We start from the raw sequence: 18310 nt of genomic DNA, 5'->3' as shown, positions 1-18310 counted from the left end.
ACGGAGCCAGGATTTTTTCCTTGGGAGGGTCAACATTTTTTCTATCAAAATTATCTTAATATGTTATGTTCAAACTAATTTTTATTTATTTAAATATATGACATCTTAAAATATCAAATTTTAATTTTAATTATAAAGGTATATCTATTTTATAAATATGTAGCATAGTCAGAATTAAAATTAAGATAAGAAATAACATTTGATTAAATATCTTATAACATCACAAACCACTTAAGTTGTACATTATGAGAAGATGCTCCAATATGTCACCTGCGCAAAAATAAAAATATAACTATGTAATATAAATATTAATTTTTTAAAATAAAAAAAAGATGAAAATTATGTTAATATACCTTGAAATTTCATCCTCTTTTATAAAAAGTAAATTGAGATTTACGTTCTTTCATAGAACTAAATTCATTTATAATTGAATCGGTGCTAAATTTTGATCATCCTTTTTTTTATGTACATTGTTAGACAATCATTCAAGAAATTATCTTTTATCTTGTTTTGATTATATTCACAATTGAAAATGTACGTTCTATAGTTGCAGTTAATACAGAAAGAGTAAAAACAAATATAATCAATCTGCCAATAACAGGATGTATCACTCAATTTCTTGTTTTCACCAAACTTTCAAGTAATTATTTGTATATTTGTATATGAGTCAACAAGAGGATAGATCACTAATTTTAAATTTTTTATCAATTAGGCTAAGGTGTATATTTGTATATGGACCAATAAAGTAATTATTTTTATTTTAGCCCATTGATAATTATGAATTGAGTCTTTCATTATAATCCATCAAATTGGGTCAATTTACTATGGATTATCAAATTATATGTTTAATTTTTTGAATGTTAAATAATTAGTACAATAAAAAATAAATAACTTTTTTTTGAAGAAAAAATTAAATCAAAAGGTGGCTAATTCATATACACACAGATATATATATATATATATATAAACTCTCATAATATAAACTAAAATTATAAAAAATTAGGGGGCCACCTTTAACTTATACATATATTTACATATTATGAATTAAAATTTTCAAAACTTAGGGGGCCATGGCCCCCCTCTGCCCTCCCTTGGCTCCATCATTGTTTGCAACGGGTAGGAACAGAATCAAATGAATACTTGAATCAAGAATGAGCAAAACCAAAAAAAAAAAAAAGTTTGAACTTACCAAAAAAATACGCCATCTCCTTTTTAGGCTTTAATGTAACTGTTGCCGAGAGGTACAGAATGCGTCCCAATTCCAAGACTCTTTTAACTACATTGAATATCTGGCGGAAATCGAACAAAACACTGAGACGAAAGCCGAAAGCATCCAAGACTCCGTTGAACCAACCATTCGTTTTAGAAAATTTTTAGTGAATTGGTATTTAACTACTTATATTAAAGTAGAGGTCGGCTCATGGCACTAATAAATTATTAATAGTAATACGAGCTGCATGTCATGTCTGCCATGTTTACGAGTTTGCAATTATTATGTGTCATTGCAAATTGTAACATGAGGCAAAAGGGAAGGAGCAGCAATGTTTCGAAAAGAGACGGTCCAGATGCATCGACACCCAACAAAATAATACTCCCTCCGTCCTACTTTGATAGTCCTGTTTTCCTTTTTTATCTGTCCCAAATTGCAGTCCACTTTCCAATTGAAGAATGTAGTTGTATTTTCATTTTCCTAAAATACCCTTATTCAATACAAGTTGTTGTTGCTATAAACCTACCCCATTTAATGAGAGTTGATTCTTTTTTTACCATCAATTCAAGTTTCCATAAAGTTGTACTCTATTTAATATGAGGGTATTTTAGGAAAATAGTAATCTAAATTTACTTTTCCAACAAAGTTAACTACTTTTTCTTAAACTGCGTGAAAAAAGAAACAGGACTATCAAAGTGGGACGGAGGGAGTAATAATTAAAAAAAAAAAAAAAACAACCAAAGTCCAGCGACTCCACTCTTTCCACAGAACCACTAAACAAGAAAACCAGAACCATACGCTTTGGGAGTGACACTGACACTGACATTGACGCCGACGCCTAAACCTGGTTATGATTATATAGCGGCATACAATAATTAGTTGTGATTAACTTAATCAAATACCATTAACTAGTTGCACATTTTAATTCTTTTTTATGCGTCATATTTGTCTATACTAAATTGTAACTTCGCGACAAATTAATCTTTTTAATCTGCAATTGCATATCTGGTGTGCGTCAATCAGTAGTTGATGTATAGAGCATTAGCGCCCCCCCCCCCACCTTTTTTTTTGTTAAGTAAACTAGATCTATCCTTCGTAATTTACCACAACAAAAAATCATTAAGCTAAAATTAACGGCCTTATTCCAGCTGAAATGCCCAAAAAAAAACCCCCTTCATATTAGTAGTACGTAGTTCTCTTTTGATAAGTAATTACCCACCCCATTTAATTAATTAATTTTCCTGAAATTAAGATCATTCCAAGGGACGTGTGCCTTTTCCCAGAGCATCACCACCGCTGCGCGCGCGCGTATGTGTGACTGTGTGTCTATATACGGTACGCTATGCTAGCGGGAATATAAATAGTAGCAATACGCTGCTCAATTAAGCTCAGTTCTTCAAATTACACAGTTCTTTACATAATGAGAACGGATGTAAGAATCCATTAAGGTGTTCTCAACTTGGAGGCGGATGTTCAAGGAAGAGCAGTTTGGCGTTCTAAGAGAAAAGTCCAAAGGTGTCAAAAATGGTCGTGTGGAGAGGGTCGCTCAAGTGGGTAGCCCAGTTGTTAAGCGGGCCTTTGCCGGTTGCGGCGGCTTGGACGGCAAAGCCGAGGGCGGCAACCATGGCAAGGCGGGCATGCTTGATCTCGGCAAGTTGAAGGGTAGCCTTCTTCTCAGGGTCAGCAGCCAACCCAAGCGGGTCAAAGAAACTTCCGCCAGGGTACAGCCTCTTTTCGGGGTCGAGCTCGGCATTCCTTTGGAACTCAATGTATCCAATGAGCAGCACCTCAATCCAGATCAATGTGCTCATGGAGAATGGAAGTGGTTGGCCCAGGTATGATGATCCTTCCACAAGCTCAACCTGTTCAAATTAACGTAGAATCTTTTTAGCTCAATAGAATAGATGCTCTGAAAATTACTTCACTTCACTGCGTACGTTTCGTACGTTACTAAAGCCAACATCGATTGGAATCCGCACGGAAAAATCATGCGTTAACGCCTTATAGGTTCTAGCCAGGGGCAGGCAACTAAGAAATACGACACGACTAATGCATTTGTATTTTGTATACACATGCAGGTAAAGGTACCTTTCCGGCATCCTGCCAGGTAACTCCGGTGAGCCACTCGACAGCCAAGGCGCCAAGAGTAGCCAACATAGCCCACCTTCCGTGGATCAACTCACATTCTCTGAACCGCTGCAAGCCAAAGACTTCGTTGTAGGGCTGAAATGGAGTTGATTTCACGTCCGCGACTTCAGTCCTGGTTCCGATGATGTCACCGGCAACGTTTTTAGCCAAGTTCTGGTCCAAGGAGTCCAACTCAAATTGCAAGTACTCGGCCGGCTTGCCTAGTCCGAAGGGATCGAACCCATAGTCACCCACGAGGCTGCCGTCCAGATAGTCTGGTGCTGTGGCTCCTGGAAACCACAATGGACGGTCTGAGGTGCGCTTTGCGATCTTTTTAGGAGCTTTCTTGGGTCCGAAACCAAACCTTGCCTGGACACGACCGGAGCTGGAGTGGACCTCCGGAAGACGGGTTCCAAGGAAGGAGGATGTAGCGGCCGCTGTGGTGGTGGTGGCCATGTCGACGAATGTGAAGCTAGAGGATCTGAGAGAGTAGGAGGCAGGGAGGGAGGCGTGTGGTGTGATATGGTGGTGTTTTTCACTTTTTCTTGGCAGGGTTATAGAGCCGGCAAATGCAATTGCTGGTGGAGAAATAGATTTTGGGGTGCGAGGGATTATCTGTCATGGGGATCTGTGTCCGTTGGATGGATTGATGAATCCATCTGAGGGTTGTCAAGCTCTGTGCCTTATCGATTTCTTATCCCGTCCCGGCCATCGATTGCTTTAACTGGTCTTATTGTATGCCACGTAGGATGATGTTATGTGGCTGACAAACAACTGGGGATTGGGAAAATATCTCTCTCCCTTTCTCACTTGTATCAGGGACCTTGCTACTATGAGCAAAGAGTGTATTTTTATTATGGCCCATGTTAGGCACGAAAGCAATAAAATCCTCTGCTTAGTTTTATACGTTAAAGATGTGTATTTACTCTACCACTCGTGTGAAAAGCGGAAAAAGAGAAACACCACCTTTTCTTGTTTTCCCCGTACAGAACATATTCCAAAAGCAAATACCTAATCAAAACAATCCCCCGTTCTATTTGCGAATCGGTAACTCGCATCTAGGGCTGCAAAAGAGCCGAGCCGAGTCGAGCTTTGAGCTAATCGAGCCGAGTCTCGACTAAATTTTGCCCAGCTCGAGCTCGAGCTCGACGAGCCGGCAAATTTCGAGCTCGAGCTCGACTCGAATCAAGTCGAGTCGAGCCGAGCTCGAGCTCGAAAAAAAATAAAAAATAAATATTTTATTTAAAAAAAATAAATAAAATAATATTTTTTTCTTAATAAATAATAAAATATTAAGGACATATACGTAATTTTACTATGAAAATAAAAAATAAAAAATATATATATAATATACGTAATTTTATTATTAAATAAAAATAAAAAATATATATATATATACCCAAGCTCGCTGGCCGGCTCGCGAGCTAAGGAGCTTAATATTTTGAGCTCGAACTCGAGCTCGAGTTTGATTCGAGCCGGCTCGAGCTCGACTCGAGCTTGACTCGAGTCGCTCGCGAGCCGCTCGATCCGTTTGCAGCCCTACTCGCATCTTTGTGTCTTACACTCCACACTTTGTCCGTTTCCTTCACGCTTGCTTTATGCGGTGAAAATTCTGAAGTGCGTGCGTGTAAATTTGATGGGCTCTTCTATTCATGACAAGTAAATGCAGGAGATTGTTGGGAGGGTAAATGAGCATCAAGCAACTGGAATGGCATCTGAGTTCCTTTTATAAGGTAGCTTGTGCCATTTGATACATAGACGGCTAAAAAAATCAATGAAGAGTGTCTCATGAATTAACTGTGTGATTTGATCAGTAATGGATAGGGCATTGGCATGCATGGTATGAAACATTAACTCAGATACACACAAATGATGATGACAATATTCCTAGCTGGTCAGCGTTCGTTTCAACATACAAAACGACAACATTCGTGGGATGAATTCACTTAATTCACTTATATATATATATGAACATTAGAAGGTATAAATCACTGGAATCTTGGACCTAATAGTTAGTTAGGTGTAAGAAGGATATGAGGAGTTCTGGTATAAATTAATTAAACTACTTGACTCGGATTTGTGGGTAGTTCGATTAAAGGTTCGACTCAGATTTCGGTTCAAATTACTTGAGGAGGTAATCGAGTCAAGTTTGAATAGAAAAAGTCAAAACTTGAATATTCGTTGAGCAATTATCGAGTATATTATTTATAATATAAATTTTAAATATTTATTATAAGATTATAAATTTTACTAAAAAATCGAACTTGAAACCTTAATTGAACTCAATTTGGTGAGTTCGACTAAGTTTAAAAAAGTTTGAACTCAACTTTGAAGAATCCGACGAGATTAAATCCAAATATTTTTACTCGAGTAGAATTCAAGTAGTACATTACTCAACCTTGACTCGATTAGTGGGAAAGAGGTGGGAGGGTAAAAAATATATATATATATATATATATATATAAAGGGATAATCTTTCTGAATATTGGCATGAGAAATAATAATAAATGGATCTAAAACCTTCGAGATGCTTTAAAATCTGGAGTATTATTGTGATACAAATTGATGACGGTAAAATCCTCACACTAAGTGCAGCATGGGTGAGAAATGAGAATCTGATCGTTGATTTTTTTTTTTTTCTTGGGTGAAGGAATCAGTGTCTTGAAAACCGGACCGGATCGCCGGTTCGACCGGTTGAACCGCGAACCGGCCATGGCTCCGGTCCGGTTCAATGTCAGGTTTGACTTTGTCAAGAAACCGGTCAAAAACCGGTCGGACCGCTAAACCGCTGAACCGGATTTGAACCGGTTATTTCCGGTTTTTGAGTTTTCCTTTTTTTTTTTTTTGCAAAATGTAGTTATCAAGATCCGAACTCAAAACTTTTGTAATAGAAGACCAATGTAGTAACCATTGCACCATCACATCTTATTAGTTTTTTTTGATAATTTATTTATATAAAACAAACACTCATATTTCTTTTGTTCCATTTTTTTCACAAAATATCATCCTTTCATGACTCTTTCTTTTTAATCTTCAACACACACACACTCTCTCTATCATCTTTTCTTTTGCCACTCATTTTTTAATCAAACCTTTTTATTTTTAATTTATTGATATTTTCTTCCATATTTTAATTTTGTTTTTGTCCATTAAATTTAAAAAAGTTAAAAAAGAATTATTTTTCTTTAACCCAATTTATTTAATACCACAACCACCCACTTTTATCTAATTTTTTGTTTTTTATCAAATTTGCATTTCTATTTTCAATTTTCTTGATTTTCTTCGAACTCCAAATTTCCTTTTTTAAATTGTAAATTTAAATTCCAAAATGTAAATTAAAATTTAAGTTCACAATGTCTAAATTCTCATAGACGTGAATTTTATATAATTTCAAATATTGTGATATTTTTGGATTATATTTAAGATTTTTTTGGTAGATATAATTGAAATTGAAATGAAATTTATTTGTTTTAACTTATAATTTAAAAAATTTATTTTTAAAAATCCAAGTTATTCAAAAATAGTAAATTTTTCATCATATAAAGTATTAAATTATCCATTACATGTCTTATTTTGTGCACATATATATTTATATAAATTATTTTTTAAAAAATTTATTGAACCGAGGTTGAACCGGTCCGACCGATTGAATCTCGACCCTTTCACTTCACCGGTTCGATTAACGGTCCGGTTTTTAAAACATTGGAAGGAATACGATCGTTGATAAGACAAGACCCAAGATGAATGGATTGTCATAAAACTCGTAACTCTCGGATCACTGACGTCCAAGTGTCCAACTGCAACGCATGACACGGAAAATCTTCCTTGTCATTGCATGCATGCGATATCCCTTGCACTCGCGTCGCGTGCCCAACTAAATTTAAGTAGTACTTATTTCACCACTACTGCTTCCACTTTAAGCGAAACCGGCCACTTCCCGTGACTCCTGCTCTTTTTAGCTTTTTAATCCTCCTCCTCCTTCAGCTATAAAATCGTGTTTTGGATTGATCAAAATTACAAAAACCACGAAAATAGACCTCTCAGGTCTACGTATTTTTAACTGATTAAAATTTAAAAAGCAAAAAAAAAAATAATTTTGCTTACGGCGTCTCTAGAACATTCGTAAGAGAAAATCTCGATTTGTTAATTTTTTTTTTATTTACAAAAGTCAAATTAAAATTATCTAAATATAAGAATGCATTAGGTGTAGGTATGTTTATTCACATAACAGCAAATAATATGCAATTTAAATGTACCAACGAATATTCATTCAGATGAAAAAAATTCTTAAAAAATTAACAAGTAGAAGAGAAAAACTAAAGAAAATGATCCAAACTCTTCAAATCATTTCTTAAAAATTAGAGAGGAAATCTTTTCTACTAATTATTACTATTGCCAGACAAAAATGGTTAGAATAAGCTGGAAGGACTTTATAGTTTGAACACAATCCTCAAATTTCGCTGAAAACGATAGTAAATGTTATCTAAAGTGACCTCTATAGTGTATTTCCTTCACACACACACACACAAAATCCTCTCTTGTGTATTTTATTTTGTTGCTATTTTTCTGCTTCCGGTCTGAGCCCTTGTATTGCGATTTTGTACCTAGATCCATCCCTCGTCAACTGCGTCATAATTACCGACTAGCCCGGTCACCAACACATGCGACGTCGTATTGTCCCACTCAAAAGTCGCTTGATTATTCGGCCAAGTTCCAACCACTACTAGACTACTCCTGCTCTGTTTTGCTCCGTTTACCATCCCGCGACAGCTGATCGCTTCTTATCTTTTTTTTCTCCAAAGGTAATTCTTCCCTTTTCCCCTGCAATTGTTGTTTCCATCTTCTTACTTTGTTCGGCAATAGTCAATACTACTGTTCATGATTGAATTTTGTAGGAAAAATGTTTGTGCATAAAATTTACTTCGGACTATCTTATGGATGATTAGTTTTTTTTTTTTTCTTTCTTTTACGTTTTAAATTTACATGAAATTCTTTACTTGAATCAAATACCGAAAACTACGAATAGCTGAACCAATATATTTGATTCAAATAATACATCTATCAGTATTCCTTGTAGCAAATTTTGTTTTATTTTTTATTTTTCATTTTTGCACCGCAGCGGTTCTCTGCCTCTTTGAAATTCTTGTTTGCGTCAGAATCAAACATGTTTGAGTATGTTAGAAATACGAATAATCTATTTTCTGTTATCAAAATTATGATGTCGCTCTGAGTTTGACCTGTCAATATCAGCAAATGGTAGTTTCAGTTGTTAAAATAGTAATTTGTGATTTATATTATATCTTCACTGGCAACTTCGTGTACCTAAAAATTTTGGTATGCTACTGTATAAGATGGATAGGGATTTTGTCAGGCGATAATTACTTTTTTTTTTCCCCACGTGAAAATTCGAGGACTCTGAAAATATGGAAGACTTATGTTTGGAAGTCATCGTTAATTTATTTATGTATCTACCTTCATGATATATTATATTACCTGTGTTTTTGGTTCTGGAACTCAGTTTGTCACAATGAAGACTGGGAAGGGCAAGGGGGCAGTGAAAAAGGACACAAAAGAAGCATTGAAGCCTGTCCATGATAGGTTCTTCTTCTTCTTCCTCCCACCCCAACCCCCCCCCCCCCCCCCCCCCCCAAAAAAAAACAAAAAAAAAGGCATACAATTTCTAGTATTTATATTGTTTATTGTTGACGTTATGAATAGCTATGTTCTACCTAAATGCATCTAATACATCTGACATGTACATTTAGCTGGCCAAGAACACTATTTTTTATTTTGTTTGATTAAATTTTTCTTATGTTTGCTGTTGGATATTGAGGCAACACATATTATAGTGATGGATCGTGTATATACGTGGTTTTTACAGAGGAGTTGGGAAGAGAAAGGCAGTCTTCATGGCAGATCAGAGTAGTAAAAGGAAGGCTAAGAAGGAGAAAATGGCCAAGAAAGATCCCAATAAGCCTAAGAGGCCCCCCAGTGCCTTCTTTTTATTCCTGTATGTGCCTTGATTTTCCCCAAATAAGAACTCGTTATACTTGTAGCTTAATCTAATTGACTTCGTTTTGCAGTGAAGAGTTCAGAAATACATTTAAGAAGGAACATCCTGATGTTAAGGCCGTCTCAGCTGTAAGTGTTTGTGAACATTTTCATATGCTTTAGTTCTTGCGCACATCGATTCTCAATGTTTGATGGTCTCATGGTCTCTAATATTTATGCCATATTTCAAGGTTGGGAAAGCTGGAGGGGCGAAGTGGAAATCCATGACTCCAGCGGTGAGTGTTCGGATGTGTATGTATTATCTATGGTATACACTAACCTGAACAACAGTCTTAATTGTGGTTTCGGTTGTCTGGCTAACACTTTGCTATTGATGTACTGACTAAAGTATTGCAACTATGGCACAACTATGGTGACTGGGTTAAGACATTAGGACATTTTTCAATTAGCATTCCTTAGAATGTGGGTTAATTCTTGAAGGCAGACATAAACAGGCTCCTGTGTTTTGAAGGAGATATGTAATAGGAGATCCATGATGCTCTGTAACTGACAAGGATGTCCTTTCTCTTTGGAAGGATAAAGCTCCATATGAAGCTAAAGCTGCAAAGAGGAAGTCTGAGTATGAGAGGCTTATAAATGCCTACAACAAAAAGCAGGTGAAACAATTCATGCGTTTTTGCTATGGTATCACGGAGCACATTTTACCAGTAGAATAATATTATTAATACTTTTAGCAGTTTAACTTCAGAGGTGTTTTATGCCGTTCTGAAAGGGCTTCTACATTAGGCTTTGTAATGCCTTAAGTTTCTGTATATGACTGGCAGGAAAGCTCAGCTGATGAGGGTGAGGGGGAATCGGAGAAGTCCAAGTCTGAAATTCAGGATGACGAAGAAGAGAGTGGGCAGGTATATATGCTTCTATATCTATGTTATATTTTTGTGCTTTGGTCTTTAGATGCAGGATAGCCTGAGATGAAGTTGCTCTGCTGGTTCACTTTCTGTTTGCTTTATATTCGCCAGTAGTTGTTAGTTAATTTTCAATTTTTAGGTGATAGTTGATGTTTTGTTATGATTTAGATCTAATCCTTGAGGCACCAAGTCGAAGTCTCCAAGCGTTGGGACCACAATTCCACATCATTTTGCTCTTTCTACTATCCTTTTCCTGATGCTTTAGTTGAAATATATTGTTATCTTGACTATCAATAGTGCAGGTTAAAATCAAGAAAAACTTGGTTTTGAAACTATATAGGACCAGACAGAAAAATTAGACGTCGTCTACTGAAAAATGTTACATTTATAGTTTACAGCCTGGTAGAGGATGAAGGTTTCTCTGTGGAGTTGAGATTATTCTAAATTTCGTTTTGAACCATCCAGAATTCTAATGGAAATGGTTTAAAAACATTCTACAGTATAATCGTAATAAGATGAACCTTTCAAGTTTACCTTCTTCGGGCTCCTTGTTATCTGAATGCAAGAGTGGTGCCTTTGTAATTGTTGGTATATCCCACAAGAAATGCAGCTGTAGTTACAGCCACTGGATGCATTGAGACGAATACTCGTGCATGTGTATCTGTTCTTTGCCAAGCTAATCTGGTAACCTTTGGACAGGATGAGGAGGAGGAAGAAGAAGACGATGACGACGACGATGACTGAATCAGAAAGGGGGTGTTTTTGGTGTTTTGAAATGAATATAATGTACTATATGTTTTTGTCCCTTGCTTTTGTCATGCCAGATTACCCGACTGAGAGTATAGGTTGGTATACAAATGAATTGATCATAAGGGGAACCGGCCTCATGAAATTGCCTACGCTACTAGCAGGATGCATTTGTATATATGTACACAAACATACAACTCGAGACGAGACCTTATTGGCAGTATTTTTTTTGCCTTTTTTTTTTGGGGGGTACAATGACAGTGTGTAATTTACTTGGCTTCGCCTGCTAATGCAAGTTATTTATTTGTTGAGTTGACCGTTGACCGCATTGTACTTGCCATCCAAAGCTGCAAATTCGATCTTATGTGAAACCTATCAATTTTTATCGTGGATGTGTCGACCCTGTTATAGATCTATACTGATTTAAGTTGATGCCGGAGGCCGTCTTAGCAAATTTAAATTAGACTAGATTATGAGCAAGATGTTTATTTATGGGGGGTTTCTTTTTGACTGCTTTGATTTTGTAAAGGTTGTGATTTTACTGAATTGATTTGTGAAAATTAGATTAATTCATGTATTCTTGCTTGCTGTTGAAAGCTCTATTTAGATGCATCCATGTTGTTCTAGGAACAAAAAAGTTTTGAAAGTTGAGTTTGACTAATTAATGATCAGGGAGGAAGGGTTGGGTTGGGTTGGGTGGTAGGGGGGGGAGAGAGTGTAAGTAAGAGGTCTCGGGTTTGAGTCCTTGCGCTTTATACTAAAAAACAAAAAAAAAAAACTAATTAGCGATCAAATTGTCCTTCTATGCTACAAGAATGGACTTCAGAAATATTTCATGGTTATTTTACAATTCTGAGGGTATAAGTAGCCCATAATGAGAATCCAAAAGCAATATGTAAAACTTCAAAAAATGTACAATTACAATACGGAAAATAGCTGAAGATAAATAAAATAACATTTAAGAATCAAAAGATAAAATTAGTTTGAGAACAAGGCCTCGTACACTCGAAAAGCTATTGATGGAAGCATCAAGTGAAACATTTCAAGTTCGTAGGTATAGAGACATTGTGATAGGGCATTCCTCAATGCGCCTTCACGTCTAACACGATCTTCAGGGACGCAACTAGAAATAAAACTTGAGAGGAACCGGATGGATACGATTGAAATATATATATATATATATGCACTACATGGCAAATCTAGATGGTGTATTACATACATGCCAATTACTCACAATTCTATATCTAAAAGTATTAGAGAAATAATGACCGCAGTTGATTGCCATTATTAATTAGTACATGGCATGTGGTGCAAACGGTATGACTTTGAAATATTCTTTTTACTAAAAGAGGTTGCTTGCAGGGTGATTTTAAATTTATATTCCAAACGAAAAATGCAAGGGGAAAAAAAAATAAATCAAAAAAGCTCCACAGCAGGGCCGCTCCAAAAGAAACAGTGGCGAGTCATTATATTATTACTTCCATCCTAGAACCACATAGGACACCCTTGACAGATGGACGGACGTCAGACACCGAAAGACTTGAACTCATAGACAGGAAAAGACTTGGTAATCCTACTGTGAAAGCCATCAATTCAAGTTGCGAACTGCAGCGCTTCTGGAAAAATGACCAACTCGACTCGTCATCTGTATCAAGCTGCTGGTCATGATCGTCGACCTAATACAAGGCATAAGGTGTTCTATCAAGACCCAACCTTGGATGTTACCTTAGCAACTTCTTTCTTTTAGGTACAGGTAATCCACGTAAAATCGACAGGACCCAAAGCCCCAAGTACAAGTAGAGGGGGCTTGGCCCCTGATAAACTGCCTTCCAAAGTTAAAGACGATAGAGACCAAGATGCACTGGAAGAGCATGGTCAAATCTTCCTGCGTCCCTTGTATGTGCACGGTGTCCTTGCAAGCACCCGTACAAGATTTATTGAATGAGCAAATATATTAGCGAGAATAGTAAGAGAAGACGAAGAAGGGCTAGAATGCAATTGCGCTGAGACCTTTTCCTTAGAATGCCTCGGATCTCATAACAAGCAGCATAGGAAAAGAGGAAAACCGCTTTCACGTATGTACAAGCCGACCTCGGGAAAATCTTCCCAGCAATATGCAGCCAATGTATTCCTCAACATCTCTATTTCTGTCTTGGCACAATAATAATAATAATATCTTTTGGAGTCAGTCGATTTTATCATTACAATTCAAATTCAAAATGATAGCTACTGCAGCAACACAAAAGAAACTAAAAGAATGAATTTCATGCTTGCATCTTGAATGTGCGATAAATACAGTGCAGACATCACCTCTAATGCTAGCTCACAATTGCCAAACGTCTGTTTATAGTTCTAAAACTTGTTTATATAAACAACTACACAAAAGCATATGTACATATGTACAACAATTTCAATTTAATGAACACTATAACTGTACCCCAAGAATTCTTTCATCTGAATTGAGGATCATAAGAGACCAGCACTGCATCTGGAACTAGAAGAGGTAGTTTCTCAATGTACATGAAAAGTCTCTTCAAGTTTTCCTTTGCAATTGCTGACAACTCTATAATTTCACAACTGCTAGTGTAAATCCAAAGGTCTCCAGAATTTACTCTTTTGAGACTATCCCGACAGAAAGGGCATGATTGAGACCTTGCACGCCTAAGTCAAACAAATAATAACCCAGCATTAAGAAACATTACCTTGTTTGACTTCAGTAGAGGTTTCCATCTAAAACAGATAGACAGAAATAAGGCACAGCTCAAATATCAGTTCGGAAACACGGGGAGAATGAAGGGTAACAGACACAATACCCTGAGGTCATAGAAACAAATCAAACTGGTCATCTGCATCCAATAATTTATTAAACTTTAGTTCTTTCACTGATAACAACAGGACGAGGATTTTTAAAAATTCCATTCCTTTTCTAATCCGTTTGAAGCTCTTGCCTGGCAGAAATCAGCAGACGCACTAGGACCAAAGATTACCTGGAAATGCTACAAATTCAGACTTGAGAATTTTTAACTGAGCCTGACATCAGATTTACTATATTGTAACTCGAGTGGGTACCATACGACTAGATAGAGATGCCACACCAGAAGCGAGCGATTGCAATGTAGCCCTTGGCTGGTTTTAAGTGATCTACAGAACTAAAGCTCAATATATCACAAGAATCAAAATGAAGGGCATGGGACTAATTAGGCTTCTGTAATTACATGCTGCATGGCTGCATCACATTGAGATATCTAGACACTGGTGCTCAATGGCCATCCTATTCGCAAAGGAATACAACAGCAAAAAGATCATAAAAGGTAAAAGAAATGTCCAAATTCATAGTAAAACCAAAAGCGGAATAATTACCAGTCCCTATAACACTTCAAGCAGAGAGAGTGGTTGCAGCTGGGGAGAACAACCTTAGATTTCATCTCCATGCAAATTCCACATTCTTCTTCTCTCTCAATTTCGATTTCAGACAACTTACCTTTGCCCATTTCATAACTTCTAGTGTACTTCTTGGCACAGATTTCTCTCTGTTTTCTTTCTTCAACTTCAGTGATTCCCCTTTGAAGTTGCAGCAAGGAGGGGAATATCACACCTGGTCCAATTTCAGTCCTTGTCAGAACTCGCATTGTGAAAACGACCAAAATTTTTCCTCACCAAGAACTACAATATAGAAGCCTCAGCAAGACTTTTTTTTTTTTTTAAAGAAAAGAAAAGAACCCAAAGATTGGCTCACCATAAAATTCCTTTATAGTAGCTTTCCTTTCATGAACGGACATGGATGTCCTACCATCTTCGTATGCCTGCAATTGCAAAATCATCTTATCGACTATCATTAACAGAGGAAGGAAAGAAACAAGAGCAACAGTGTAGCAGCAGGAACGAGATCAAGAAGATAGGAAATGACCTTATAAATAAGGATCCTGAGAAAGCCAAGAATTGCAGCGAGGTGACAATCCGTCCACTGGACGAGAAAGAGAAAAATGTGGGCACAAGGACTATATGATAGTCTCATCTGGAGGCAAGCTCCATCATATTCTCTAGGATAATCAGAAGCCCTGTGTTCCAAACAAAAAATCAAATATTACTGTTGTGTTTGGATTGCATTTTTCTAGATTTTTTGTAGAAAAATTACTGTGGCGATTTGATATATATATAAGGTAAAAAGGTTATTGGAAAATGTGCTCACGGAAAACGTAGCAATTTTTCTTTGGAAAATGGCTGTCCAAACAAGATTTCTAGATCAAAATATTCAGTACTGAATAATAAAACCTTTGTGATACAAATGAACTAAATATTTCCAAAGATTAAACAAAAACGTTGATGAATAGGAATACCAGCTGTGGTCCAGCCTCAGATTTTTCTTTCAGGAATAGTAAGCACAGGCCCTAAGTCAGGATATTCTAAAGGAGGACAGAGTTGAAGGAACTGAGACGAGGAATTTACGCGGAGAGCACGAGCACAATAACACGGGAAATCCATTCCCCAAATAATGTGAAAAAAAAGAGAGAGTAGGAAACATAAAAGGAAAAACGAAAGGTAATTGAACCATCAGGTTTTGTCATAAAGAACTACATAGTACCAGTAAGAATTTTCAGGAAAGACGATGAGGTGGGTTAACCGATAGAATAACAAGTTAGCAGTAATGGAATAAAGGTAACCCATTCAAACCCCAAACCCTGCTTCGAGCTACGGCAGACAACACAAAAATAAAAATATATACTACTATTTTGTGGTGAAATCAGGAGTTGGTTTGAATCAGGAGCTAAACAAATTGTAACCTTAAATATTTCTTTTCTGGTAAAAGGAAGAAAAAAAAAGGAGAGAGAGTAGCAAAAACGGTTCCATGGTTTAGGAAATTAAACAATCTAAAAAAGCACAGAAAAACAGGGAGAAGAAGGGGTGAAAGCAAAGCAGGCAGAAGTGTTTCGGGGAATTCTCGGTTGAGGGTACAGCTTACATACAAGGTATTGGCATGTTGGATGTCAGCTTCAAGGGCTTTGAGAGAATCCTTAAAAGACTTCCTCATCATCACTTCTTTTTTCTCCAGCACCTCTTCCTCCTCCTAATTTCCTCAATTCCCATCCAACTCCAACACCAATGTCCCTGAAAACCTTTCTTTGATCCTCCGCAAGCCCAAAGTCGGATATTACTGTACAAAATAAATTAATAATCGTCCACTAAATAATAATACTACTGTGAAGATAAGGAACAATGATTCATTCCAACAACCCTCCTGCTCAGCAAAGAATGAATGAATGAATAATCTATCGTAAATAATAACCCAAAAGAGAGAGAGAGAGAGAGAGAGAGAGAGATGTAGAGAGAGAACCGCTTAGGATGTAGTCACGTAGTGTCTGTCTGGAGAAGCCTCGATTTGGAGAGAACTATCCAGGAGGGAGGAGGGAGTAGAGAGATGAGAGAACTAAGGGAACAGAGTTGGAGAGAGAGCAGCGTCACGTCGACGTCGTCGAATTTACGCAGCGGAGTAGTAGCTAATCTTGCCTTTGGATTTTGGAGTAAAGAAATCCTGGAAACTTGAAGAAAGATTACCAGTGGGACCGACCCTAAATGATGATTTGGCTGGCCGTATCCTATTCTTGTTGGGTTGGACAACCTGAAAGGAATCTTTGGTCTGGTAGCCACCACCTAGCTTGGTGGGGTGAACCTTACCTCCCATCAAAATGTCACATTTAAATAATTTGTTTTAAAAAATTTAAACAAGTGTGTTGTGCATCATTTGATTCGTTGGTGATTCAGTCCTTTCCGAATTATTCTTAAGTCTCCTTAGGTCCGCCCCCTCCTCCTTAATATAAAATAAATTAGATTATACAACTGTTGTCGTTTTCGGAAAAAAAAAAAAAGATAACCCGAAAGGAAATTGGCCAAATAATCCGACAACTGGCCGTATTTGCTAGTATCCGCACGCTTTTTTGCAAATGGGGAAAAAAATGTTGGGAGAAAATACTCTGATGGTTACAAGCGAGACAACTAGTAAGTTAATTCAGAGGTGGATTGGGTGCTTTAGATGAGTAAGTATAAGTGAAATATCCAAGAGTTTCTGCCCTTCCACTTATATTTAAATTTAAAAAAAAAAAAAAAAAAAGTGCCAGTGAAAGTGAAAGTGGTAAGCACCTTTCATTGGTATGATACTCGGGGGACGTCGTCGTGACTTGTGATGTATGGGTTCGATCTGGCTTGCGCCGCACGCTTCTGTTTCTTGAATCTACGCTTTGATTATTTCATTCCTTCTTCCCACTGTTGCGGTTAATGTATGAGCGGCGATCCCACCCCCACACTCTCATAGCCTGCAAGGGTGTACTGTAACCGCAGGAGAGGTCACCCACCCCAATGCAGTTGAACACTTGAAACTAACCATGAGATACTTGGTTACAAATTTCTTAGTCTATTTTCCACCCAATTCATGGACTCAATGATGCATGCATGCGTTTCAAATTGCGTGAAGTGGACCTCTTCTTTTTTTCCTTGTTAAAAAGCTAACAAAACTTGTATGCAGATTTTCAGCTGGCTACCACCAATTCTTTTGCATCTATTATAAATAATAGTTTTTTAGATGCTTGTATAAAATTTTACAATAATTTGTTGTAGAACTTGTGAAAAAAAATTTCCGCATTTGAAGATTTTTTTAAAAAAATAATTTAAATTTTTTTTCTCTCTTTTTCTTTTTTCCATTTTGTTTCACGTTTCTTCTTCCTCACTACTTCTCCAACCACACCCTACTGTCGCCACTGGCATTTTTTTTTTTCCCTTTTTTCTCTTTCTCTGCTTCCAACTCTCCTACTCCTTCCTATTTTCCCTTCTCTCCTTTTCCCCCCACTACTCCCCCTTGTTCTCACCCATCCCTTGTGACTCTCGGCCTCTGTCCCCCATCGAATCTAGTCTAGATCCAATAGGAAAGAAGGGTCAAGGGTTGTGGCTAACGAGGGAGGAAGGGAAGGAGGAGGAAGAGGGAGACGGTGGTGAGAGAGGGGGGAAGAAGAGCAGGGAGAGAAGAGAATAAGGAAGGGATAGAGAGAGGGGACATATAGAAAGAGAGGGAAGAAAAGGTAGAGGGTAACTAGTGCTGGCGATGGTATTGGGCTGGGGTGGGTGTGACGATGGTATAAGTAGAAATGGTTAGGGATGATGGTGGTAAAAGAGGGATTGGGGTGCGTGTTGGATGTTTTGAAATATGAATTTAAAAACTTGGTGTGTTTTTTGAGAGTTCTTGTACATTGTTAAGAAAAAAAAAAAAAACTCATCCAATAAAAATGAAGGAAAATGAGTGCTAAACAAGCCCCTATTT

The 18310-nt window shown here is 37.1% G+C and overlaps 3 protein-coding genes across 10 annotated transcripts; 1 reads left to right on the top strand and 2 right to left on the bottom strand.

The window, feature by feature from the left end:
* Positions 1-2571: 2571 nt before the first annotated feature.
* On the bottom strand, positions 2572-4022 carry LOC113692524 (chlorophyll a-b binding protein CP29.1, chloroplastic-like). Its single transcript, XM_027210944.2, has 2 exons — positions 3299-4022; positions 2572-3072 (listed from the first exon to the last, which is right to left on the bottom strand). Exons 1-2 carry the CDS (start codon positions 3791-3793, stop codon positions 2707-2709), a joined length of 861 nt encoding a protein of 286 aa, XP_027066745.2. The 5' UTR covers positions 3794-4022; the 3' UTR covers positions 2572-2706.
* A 3978-nt stretch (positions 4023-8000) lies between these two features.
* On the top strand, positions 8001-11320 carry LOC113691527 (high mobility group B protein 1-like). 2 transcript variants are annotated; one of them, XM_027209693.2, is made up of 8 exons: positions 8001-8139; positions 8856-8935; positions 9219-9347; positions 9421-9478; positions 9580-9624; positions 9925-10005; positions 10174-10254; positions 10957-11320. In XM_027209693.2, exons 2-8 carry the CDS (start codon positions 8865-8867, stop codon positions 10999-11001), a joined length of 510 nt encoding a protein of 169 aa, XP_027065494.1. In that variant the 5' UTR covers positions 8001-8139; positions 8856-8864; the 3' UTR covers positions 11002-11320. The 2 variants fall into 2 exon arrangements, with proteins under 2 accessions (XP_027065494.1, XP_071907975.1); XM_072051874.1 differs by lacking the exon at positions 8856-8935 and having other exon boundaries at positions 8010-8139.
* A 1126-nt stretch (positions 11321-12446) lies between these two features.
* Positions 12447-16561, bottom strand: LOC113693806 (E3 ubiquitin-protein ligase AIRP2). Of its 7 annotated transcripts, none has more exons than XR_003449149.2 (8): positions 16337-16537; positions 15969-16156; positions 14912-15062; positions 14741-14807; positions 14365-14599; positions 13442-13665; positions 12730-13151; positions 12447-12649 (listed from the first exon to the last, which is right to left on the bottom strand). XR_003449149.2 is itself a non-coding variant. In XM_027212507.2 (7 exons), exons 2-6 carry the CDS (start codon positions 16034-16036, stop codon positions 13455-13457), a joined length of 732 nt encoding a protein of 243 aa, XP_027068308.1. In that variant the 5' UTR covers positions 16037-16156; positions 16337-16561; the 3' UTR covers positions 12447-13151; positions 13442-13454. The 7 variants fall into 7 exon arrangements, 5 of the variants coding, with proteins under 5 accessions (XP_027068308.1, XP_071907974.1, XP_071907973.1 ...); XR_003449148.2 differs by having other exon boundaries at positions 12447-12916; positions 13015-13151; XM_027212507.2 differs by having other exon boundaries at positions 12447-13151; positions 16337-16561.
* Between the last annotated feature and the right edge of the window lie 1749 nt (positions 16562-18310).

Source organism: Coffea arabica, chromosome 6c (genome assembly GCF_036785885.1).
Source record: "Coffea arabica cultivar ET-39 chromosome 6c, Coffea Arabica ET-39 HiFi, whole genome shotgun sequence".
NCBI classification, from domain to species: domain Eukaryota; kingdom Viridiplantae; phylum Streptophyta; class Magnoliopsida; order Gentianales; family Rubiaceae; genus Coffea; species Coffea arabica.
This window is presented reverse-complemented; position numbering and strand designations above follow the sequence as displayed.